The 10,347-nt window shown below is 37.3% G+C and overlaps 1 protein-coding gene across 2 annotated transcripts in view; it reads left to right on the forward strand.

Annotated features, from left to right (window-relative positions):
* Positions 1-10,081, forward strand: part of FAM193A (family with sequence similarity 193 member A) — a 75,303-nt gene extending 65,222 nt beyond the window's left edge. The window contains exons 18-22 of one of the 2 annotated variants that reach the window (XM_071753329.1): positions 294-480; positions 2,220-2,450; positions 4,459-5,302; positions 8,203-8,284; positions 9,204-10,081. In XM_071753329.1, coding sequence (XP_071609430.1) covers positions 294-480; positions 2,220-2,450; positions 4,459-5,302; positions 8,203-8,284; positions 9,204-9,297 — 1,438 coding nt within the window. In that variant the 3' untranslated portion in view covers positions 9,298-10,081. Of the gene's footprint in view, positions 1-293; positions 481-2,219; positions 2,451-4,458; positions 5,303-7,714; positions 7,872-8,202; positions 8,285-9,203 lie in introns of those variants that run through there. The other variant, XM_071753328.1, reaches the window with a different exon arrangement.
* The last annotated feature ends 266 nt before the right edge of the window (positions 10,082-10,347 follow it).

Genomic DNA, 10,347 nt, shown 5'->3' on the forward strand with positions numbered 1-10,347 from the left:
CTGCTAAAAGCCAGGAGCAAGAGTTCCAAAACTCATTCACTGGGCTGCTTGGTCAGGGAGTCACTGACTGAGTTTTATCAGTCACTTTCCCATCATCTTATCTTGTTCTTGGTTTTGAGCACCTCCATTTGCAAGCTACTGGATTGGAGGTTTCAGGATGTGATGCATCTCTGGTGGCTCATATTAGAGAGTCATTGTTCCTGGTAGATGTACCTATAACTATATGTGGGGTTTAATGCCTAATTTATTATAACCTGGAATTTTCATAAAATCTTTTTTTAAATTTAATGTAGTGATCCTGACTGTGAGGGCCATCGCTGTGAGAACAGTAACACATATGATCACCAACAGTATGATGGAGAGGAGAGCCAAGATGAAGACAGCTGTTCAGAGCATAGCTCCAGTACCTCAACATCCACAAATCAGAAGGAAGGAAAATACTGTGACTGCTGTTACTGTGAGTTCTTCGGCCATGGAGGAGTAAGTTGTTGGATTTAATCTTTTTCATTTGTTTGGGTTTTTTTGTCACTTACTCATAATAGTTTGCATGTGACTTACAAGACAGCAACTAGGGGGTGGCATTGGAGCTCACTCAAAAGAAGTGGTAAAATGAGTATAGTTAGATAGTAATTTTCTTCTTAGAAATGAAGAATTAAAGCAAACCTTCCCAGTTAAAAGCAGTTGAAGAGCAATGCAAATGGCTAAGATATTTAGGAAACAACTGATGTGGGCAGTAGGTACCATGTTTGACTGAAACTGCAAACAGGCAGAACTTTAGAAAATTCATGCACTATCTATAGCAGTGGTAGTTATAAATAATGTGAGGAGTCTGGCTAAAAGTACACTTTTTTTAAATGTTTGGGGCAATTCATGAGCCATTCTCCCATCTGTAAATATAGCAGTCCTTAAAGCATTCACTTTTTTGTGTTTTTTAAGCCAAGTTAAAAAAAAAAAGAAACTGTTTCTTAAATTATACTATCAAAAGCAAACCCAAACTGGATTTTCCTTGCTTTCAGTATTACAATCCATTTCCTTTACTGGTACAGTTTGATAGGCACTTGTATTTTTATTTAAAGGGTGTTTTGAAGAAATTATGAAGTTCTAAAGCATACAGTTTATATAAAATCTTTTCCCTTTTATTCCTGAATACTTAACACTTTGTTTGAAGCATCCTGAAGTTCCCTTCATTACCAGTAAGATGTCTAGTGAATTCTTGTAATCCTATAATTTCTTTTTCACAAATGAAATGCTAAAAGCTGTTAAATTGCCACATTAATTTTTTTCTTAAAATTTCATTTTTCTGCTGGCCTTATTTGTAAATATATGTATAGTCTGTTTTAATAATTGGTTAACTAGTAGAATTTGAGTGTCTGACATTTTTTTTCTTATTTGAAGTAAGAGCTCAGTTTATTTGTCCTGCATTTGATCCAATGCAGTTTCAAATTAGGGCTTGAAGTGAATTAAAAGCCCCTGCTCTGTGGCTGAAAGAGGCAGGGAGGAGATTCCATTTCTTCTTGCATGTCCCTACCATGTCCATGATTGATCTGTTTTTGACAGTCATCTGATGGCACCCTAAGTTATTCATTGTGCTAAAGTGGCAGAATACTACAGGATTTTTAAGTTAATAGGCTTGGTTTTGCTGGTTTAATAAGCTGGACTGGTGTAGCCCCAAACAGATAGGGACCAGATTTGGTGCAAGGAGGGATGAAGGCAAGGCAGCAGGAGGGGAGGAGGAGCAAGGAGCAGAGGGGCAGGAGCAGTGGATGGGAATACAGATATGAAACATAATGGAAGGATTCAACTTGCAGCAGTGTAAGAAAGTTATTGATGTGACTGCTGGAGGTATGCTGGCACGCAGGGTGATCAAGCCTTCACAGTTACAGCCCAGAGGCCTAGTAGCCCAAACCCTGAAACAGACTTCATAAAAAATGGAAACAGCAGCAAATATATTCTCCTTTCTTGCTTTTAAATGTATTTCCTTGTTTTCTTGCTTCCTCTGCAAGATCAGTTGTTCTTTCAGTTGGGAAGTAGAGTTCACAAACTAGCACCAAATCTGTCTGACCTGTTGACTGTTAAATTCACCCTTAGGTATCCATACAAACAGTAAAAATTTTGATATTCAGGTTTGGACCTTCCAAGTTATCTCTAAAAATCTCAAAAATATGAGGGCTGTGAAGTTTTTCCATGTAGTAACTATGTATTTGCTTCATGTTCTTCAGCCTCCAGCTGCCCCAACCAGTAGAAATTATGCAGAGATGCGAGAGAAGCTTCGTTTGCGTCTAACAAAAAGGAAAGAGGAGCAGCCGAAGAAACCAGATCAGATCTCTGAAAGGGAAAGTGTTGTTGACCATCGAAAAGTTGAAGACTTGCTACAATTTATAAACAGCTCTGAAACCAAACCAGTAAGCAGTTCTCGGGCAGCCAAGCGAGCCAGACATAAGCAAAGAAAGGTAAGACTTAAAAGTTGATATTCTAGATTTCATATTTTTGAATCTGTGCACTCTCTCTACGTGTACACTGTACACTGAATTTATTGTAATGGTGTAATTGTTTTCTGCGTAGTTTGTGGTACACTACCTGTTTATACATCAGCAGCTGTTTACTTACTCTGATGCTACCTGAGTAGCTACAGTAGACTGGGATGATTCCCAGTCATTGTCACGTGTTCTGTCACAAGTTGGCTTTATACTGGAATTTCCCACATTTAGAAAGCTATTTTTAAGTGTCAAATATATTACAAAATTGATTGTTTTGTGGAATTGACATTTAAAAGAGGGGGAAGTTAGAAAACTAGTGTTTCTGGATTGTGATAATTGTTATGATAAAGTATCTCTGTAGAAAGCCAGGGATCAAAAGGTCAGTGCTTTTGTGAGAGTTGAAGTCAGTATTTGTTTTTTTTAAAAAGATTGCATTGGGCACCTTGCTGTCCTTACTGAAAGAGGTTAAGTGCTGTTGCCACATGATGACACAAAGGGGTATCCCAAGCTGGAGTGAAGTGGCAAGCTGCAGAGAGGGGACAGGGAAGAAAAGATTGCAGGTTGCTTTCAGAAGGTAACAGGCAAAAACATTTCTAAAAAACTCCAGTGTGTAACAGTGGCATTTTTTGAAAACAGTATTTCTTCAACTGACCCAAAAGATTTATTTCCTCTATTAACTCAACAAGCAGGAAATCAGCTTTTCATACTGCAGTTCAAGTGTCAGCCTTAGGTATGAAGTTCAAGGCACAATGAAATTGGTTGCTGAATTATTTTGAATTCTGGTAAGGAGCTTGTGTGGTCACTCCTACAAAGTATTTTTTGTTTGTGGATTTCCTTGCTGGCACTAATTCTGTATTATTGAACAGCTTCCAGGGGTTTGGAAGGCCTCCTATCTACAACTTATATTCTTTGTGTTCATGTTGTAGTACTATGCAGAAACTTGAGGTTTTAGTGAATTATTTATAAATCAGATTCTCTATGGATAATTCACTTTGCTCTGCAGTTCAGTTTGAGCATAAGAAGTGGAAGAGTCTCATAGTGGTTTTTGCATGACTTCTTTAACTGCAAAAAATCCCATGCAGGCTTCTAAATGTGCATGAAAACAAATGAGTATGATTGCTCTCTGTTTGACTCTAATTTTGCTCATGATGCAAGATCAGAGCTGCACAACAAAGTTTTAGGCATTTGCAGTAATGGCTGGAAAAAAAAAAATCCCTTGTGTCTTCATTTTGTGTAGTTAATGAACTTATGGCTGACAGCAGAAAACTTTGCCATCCCTATTAGATTTGACAATTCTTAATGTAGTCTTAATGTGCTTAGTATTTTGCTGCAAAACGTTCTTAATGGTTGCTCTTCCTAGTATTCATGAACACTGAAAAAGTGTTATGCTACCATAGCAAGAGAACTGTTAAATGATGCAGTATGATGCAAACCAAAGTTTCCTTAGCAGTACATACAGTTGTTGAGATGGAAGCTCAATATTTTTGTCTTCTGCAGGTTTTTGTGGTTGTAGAAAACTTTGATATGGAGTTTGACTTAGCAGTAGATTAGTTTGGATGTTAGGAGGAATTTCTTCTCTGAGAGGGTTTTCAGACATTGGAACAAGTTGCCCAAGGCAGTGGTGGAGTCACCCATCCCCGCAGATATTTAAGAGTAATGTAGACATAGTGCTTTGGGATATGGCTTACTTAAGGTCTTGTCAGTTTTAGGTTAATGGCTGGACTCAATGATCTTGAAAGTCTTTTTGAACAAAAGTAATTCTGTAACAAATAGATGGTTAAGGGTTGTTATTAACAACAATCAAAGATGTTACAGAAACTTAGACATGTAGAAAGGATGATAATGTACTTTTTATGAGCAACTTTTGTTTCATATGTAACATCATAGGTTTTTGGTGTTCATAGTGAAAAATATCAATAATCTCTAAACTCTACTTTCCAAAATATTTGTCACTTCTAATAAACCTATTGTTATTTTGTAGCTTGAAGAAAAAGCTCGACTTGAAGCAGAAGCCAGGGAGAGGGAGCATCACCAGTTGCTTGAGGAACAGAGGCGACGAGAAGAAGAGGAGGAAGAGAGATTGAAACAAGAGTTACAGCGGCTTCAAGAACTGCAGCAGTTGAGGGCTGTAAAGAAAAAGAAAAAAGAACGAACAAACAAAGACTGTCAGAAGGTGGACATACTTACTGGAAACTGCCAGGCAGTGAAGGAATCAGGCCCAAATGCACCCGAAGACATTCAGAATGGTACACTTGAGCAATCAGAAAAAATAGAAACCTCCTCCAGTTCCCTGTCAAGACATGTGAATCATACAGAACAGAGGCCGGTTTCGGAAACAGGCTGTGAACTATCCAATCCTGTAAACACTAAAGACTCAAAGCTGCTTTATCAGAAAGAGGGGAATGTAAAGCAGCATGAGCCACTCTCTTTTCTGCTTGATATCATGAACCAACATAAAGAAGGAAACAGCAAACAGAAACTAAAGCAGTTAAACAAACCATGCGCTGAACAAGTGAAAAAGCCTGTTGAATCCCCCAAAGCAGCTGAGATTCAGGCTAAAACCAGAAACCAAATAGAATCCAAAGCAAAAGCAGCAGAGCTCCCAACACTTGCAGAACCTAAAAAAGAGGAGAAGAAATTAAACAGTAACAACAAAAAGCAATTGAACCATGTAAAGGAAGAGAAAGCACCCGTAACAAGTGAATCCCCTTCACCAAGTGAACAGCAACAAAATAATAAGCTTATCCTTGCAGATTCTCCTCAACCAAAAGGCAAGAACAAGAAAAACAAGAAGAAAAAAGGAGACAAAGTCAACAATTCCATTGGTAAGTGTCAAAAAAATGTTTGAGGTCTTGAATTGTGTTTTATTGTTACCATTTAAGTCCAGAAGTTTGAAGTCTTTCTCTTTAGTCATTTCTGCCAATGTAAATTAGAGAAACAACAAAACTGGTGCCAGGGAAGCTCAAGTCATTGTAAATTTAACAGTTAGGAGACATACATAGTTTTAGTGAAGACTTCCTGGACACTTTAAAGAATTAATAAACTCTAAAAATGCTGCTGGTTTTGTTATGGGGATTTTGCCAGTTAAGGAAGTCTGTCTCTTCTGTAAAGCATATCTTGTTTAAAATAATTATTTACAATAACTTAATGGCATGCTGAAATCCATTCTGAACTTGTTTTAAAGCAAAGTTGTTTCTCATGCAGCATTAAGACTGTAGTCTAAAATTTGTCTCATTCTTTGAGCAAGGAAAATAAAGAATTTCTGCAGCTGAATAATGTTCATTCATTCATAAATGTGCATATTCTCAGTTGAGATAATTACTTTCACATATCAATTACATTAACAGTTGAAGGAAATAGAAAAAGGAATTGACTACTGTTTATTTGCCAGAGTGAGAACTTAGAGAGGGATGTTAACTACTTTAATACTCTTTTCTTCACGTGAATATTAGTTTCTACTGGTAAACAATTTTTTTTTAATCTGATAGAAATAATAAAAACATAGAAGACTTGAGTTGACTCAAGCAAGTTGTGGCTGTGTAATTTTCTTCCCAGTGTGTTTTGGTTTTTTTCCTCAAAACACCTGACAACTAAAACCAATAGCTGGGAAGTGCGTGCAGTGCTGGTGGTTGGCTTTGTCAGTGCCAACCTAATTGCCTTCTTGCACACCACTGTATTCCTGCATGTGCCTGGTCTCTACTGGGGCTGCAGGTTGGGAGGGCAGTTTTGAAGTGCAGATGTCTGGTCAGCTTGGAGCACCCAGTGATTCCCCTGTGCTCCCCTGGTAGTTGAGTGGTAATGGAATGTCGATTAAATGTCCATTCACCAGAATGACACAGTGTTGCTTTTCTCACTGCTGTTCTGTCTGAAAGGCACCTCGACTTACTGACCTTTGGCAGTCTCTGCCAGTGTTTCAGGATATTTGGGTTTATTAAGCTTTGCTACAAAATATAAACTAAATTCCTGGCTCTTGCAAGTGCGGGGTGTGGGGACCACTTTTGTTTCTGTGGTTTCATGGTTGGGTTGAGTCAGCCCACCAGTCCTTCAACTCCTGTGTTCAATTTCCATTCCATACCAGTTGAGTAGCTCAATAGAGCATTGAACCTTTCTCTCTGATACCTCAGTTCTTCTGCATACTATGCTGTCGAGTCTTTGGGGTTTTTTTATGTGTTTTTGGGTTTGTTTTTAATTTACCAAGAAGAATGTCTTCTAGTCTCTGGAATAATACAAAACTCTAAAATTAGGAACAGAAAGAAAAGACTGGAGATATTTGAAGGAGAAACTATTGAAGGGGGTGGTGGTGTTGGAGAGTGTTTACTGTAGGAGGGATTAGGTAGTGTCCTCCACCTTTTCCTCCTCTCTGCTCCTTGCAGTTATTTTGTGCTGCTTAAATGAAGTATAATCGCTGCTTCCATTTCTGAAAGCTAATGTTTAAATGTTAAAAAACAGAGGGAAAACAGAGGGACATGTTTCTGAATTTATAAAGGGATAATTGTGCTGCTCTCTGAAGAGTTGGGATGAGATTGCCACTTTGAGTATTCTCACTTTAGAACTAAAGGATTCTAATACACAACTTCTCATTTATCTGTCAGTTCTTAAATGTGGGGTTGATGTACCAATTTAGCAAAGGCACAAAAAAAAAGAATTAAAAACAAACAAAAAAAAACCAAAATGGAGGGCAACAAAGTATGTGTTCAGTCTTTTTAACTCAGAATTAAAATGAAGTGTTAGGACAATGAACACCCATTGCTTTTGGTGTGAACTTTGTTTATTGAAGAAATTTATTCTGACTGGGTAGCTCAAGTCTATCATGAAGAGGCTGAAGAAAATTTGGGTTATTGGGAAGCCCTGTGTTTATAGGGCTTTCTAGTTCTTCAGAAGTAAGTTGCACACCAAAGATGTGCAACTTTTGTACTACCAGGGATGCCTTTAGAAGAGAGTTGTTTGGTTTTGTAATCTCAAGAATTTTTGAGAGTCCTGATATGTTTTCAGTTAGTTTCTTTGTGTCACTCTTTGAAATGTGTTCTGAAGCTGCTTTGGAAATGAGATTGAACTCTGTATGTAGTAAGAAAAGAGACTTCAGAAGAAAATGCTCAAGTTGGTTTCTACAAAAATTTAAGTATACTGAAGGGTTTGGTTTTTTTTTTTTTTGATAGATGTTGTTGCTGTGGCTGAGTTTTAAATTCAGGCCATATTAAAGTATGTTAAACATTTTTTTTTAAATTTCCTAATTGTAGGTAGCCTGACTTACTCTCACAAACACAGCTTGATGATCATGTCCTAGAAGGAGTACAGCAGCTCAAAAAACCCAGAAATCTGGAAATATTTTTTTATTAATACCATTTTTAAATGTTTCTAAAGCTGCCTCTTTAGTAGTAGGGCCAAAAAATTCAGGCAGTCAAATGCTATTCATTAGATATCTGATTCATAGAGTCCTGTGTATAATTTTGCCATTTTCAGGTGTTTTCCAGGTTAATGGCATCTTTTGCCATCTATACGATAAATTTACTGTTGATGATCTCTTTCTTGTTCTCCATGCAGCTCCTTGGATGCTTTCTTAGAAGTATTGTCTTTTAAATTGAAAAGTTTGTGTTAATTCACCCTAAATATGGGTAATGAGTAGTCTACAGAATTCAGGGAGGTCTGAAAGCAGCTTCTTCAAGCTTCTTCCCCTATTCCTCCTCCCCATGGAATCTAATACAGTGTCATCCTTTTTCCTCTTTAGATGATGTGTTTCTACCCAAAGACATTGATCTAGACAGTGTGGAGATGGATGAAACAGAGAGAGAAGTGGAATATTTTAAAAGGTAAAGTGCTGTAATCCCTATGCATAAAGCTGTTGTGCTTTTCCCAATATGCTGTAGCTTAAAAAAAACCCAACCAAAAGATACCAGAAGAAAAGCCTCTGCTCCCAACTTAATAACTGTTTACTAGCAGAAAAGCTTGTGTTGTACTGACTTGTAATACAGCAAGTCCTGTTAGAGTTGACATTTTGAATACTATAACAGTCACTAATGTTGTAGATTTATGGCCACAGATCAAGTAGCACAAATACAGAAATGATTGCCAGAAGCATCTGTGTGTCCCCCAGATTCTCATCAAGGCTTTCAAAATATTGTTAGTTACTGTTTTTTCTATAAGTAAAGTTTGTGTGAATGTTTCTTATATTATCCACAGACACCAAATACTGATTAGTGTTTTTTAAAAAAATAATGAAAAATGCTGTTAGGTGTCAAGTGTTCAACAAAAAAATTCATGTTTAAATTTAAGAACAAATACTTAATTATATTTATGAGGGCATCCTAATGCAACAACAGGAAAAGAATAATATGAACCTCTGCTTGTGGAACTTTTTTCTTCTTTGCATTTTGGTATTTACACATTACATTAGTTACCTTTAATTTTCTCAAATAGGAGTAGATAGTTCATGTTTAATAATGCAGCACATGTTTTTCTATAATACTGAAATCTATTCAAATTTGTGTTCTGTGTTGGTGGTTAGTGTGTTAGCTTTCCATAAACATGTCTAGTGATACTCATCATTAAAGCAATTGGTTTATGATACATTTGAGTGAAGGACAAGAGATTTTTTTCTTTAGGTATGCTTTTTAAAAAAGGTTTTGTCTTTTTGAATAAGAGCTGCTCTTCAAAAGGGATAGGTAATACCCGTGGTTTGATTCTTAGTATATTGGTTTCACTTTATCCTTGTTTGTTTGTTTTCCCCAGATTCTGCTTGGATTCTGCCAGACAGACAAGGCAGAGACTTTCCATCAACTGGTCTAATTTTAGCTTGAAAAAAACCACCTTTGCTGCACATTGAACTGACACAATATGGGGAGGGAACCCTGCAGGAATCAATGAACGACAACTCCACTTACCTGTCCTGCTGTGATGAGAGCTTCTCTGGTCTAGAGCCAGTGCTGCCTTGCCTTGTCCCCAGTGCTGTGTGGATCTGCACTGAACCCTTTGGCCTGATAATTCTTGCGGACTGAAAAATTGCCACTTTCTACCTGAATTTGTTAGCTTGTGTGCTTGTAGTCTGTGAGTGAGACTTACTTGATTGTAGCTGTATGCCGTTGGAGTTGGAACAATAGCTCTTTTCCATCTCCTTCTGAATGCCTTGGCCTCAAAGACTTTAAATTGCTTAGGCTTGAGTGGAGGCCAAGATACTAGTTTGCATCATCTGCAGTGGCTCCTGTCACTTCTGCATCTAGCTATGTTTTGTCATTCTGACTCCTGACAAAGGAATGGACCTAGTCAGTTGTGCTTTCATCTGCTCCACAGTTCTCCTGACATGACTCCATGAAAAAGAGGCTCTTATGGGACAAGTATTTCCTCAGTTCTTTCACAATCTACTGTTTAAGAGTGTACAAGTTACGCTATTTGTGTTTTGATTTTTTTTCCTGACTTGTAGCCAGCTTGTGTAAGAATACTTGCAGAATGAGAAAATTTAAAAAGAACAGTACTCACACTATCAAATCTGTTATAGAGTGTATAATTGTATTAACACTGAAGCCTAACTGGCTACTTTTTTAACATATTGTTAAGTAATATTAAAATCATGTCTTTCTTTTTGAAAGATGGAATACATTAGTATGGCAGAAGACTTGTGTCTTGCTTTTTTTCTGATTGGGTAGGGGGAGGGAAGAAACAAACATACCAAAAAATCATGGTTTTTTAAACTGAATTTCATCTTGCTTAAGCGTTGGTCAATGAACACTACTTTAGCATATTTCTCTGAACACTTGTTGGCCAGATCATCTGATGCAAAAAACTGGTATCAGCTAGAGCAAGGAAGACTCCTGAATTCTGAAATGAAGTTTGTGCATTCTGTCCATTACTGTAATGCTTCTATTTCAATAGAAAATTT

The sequence above is a fragment of the Heliangelus exortis genome, chromosome 10, assembly GCF_036169615.1.
Source record: "Heliangelus exortis chromosome 10, bHelExo1.hap1, whole genome shotgun sequence".
Lineage (NCBI taxonomy): Eukaryota > Metazoa > Chordata > Aves > Apodiformes > Trochilidae > Heliangelus > Heliangelus exortis.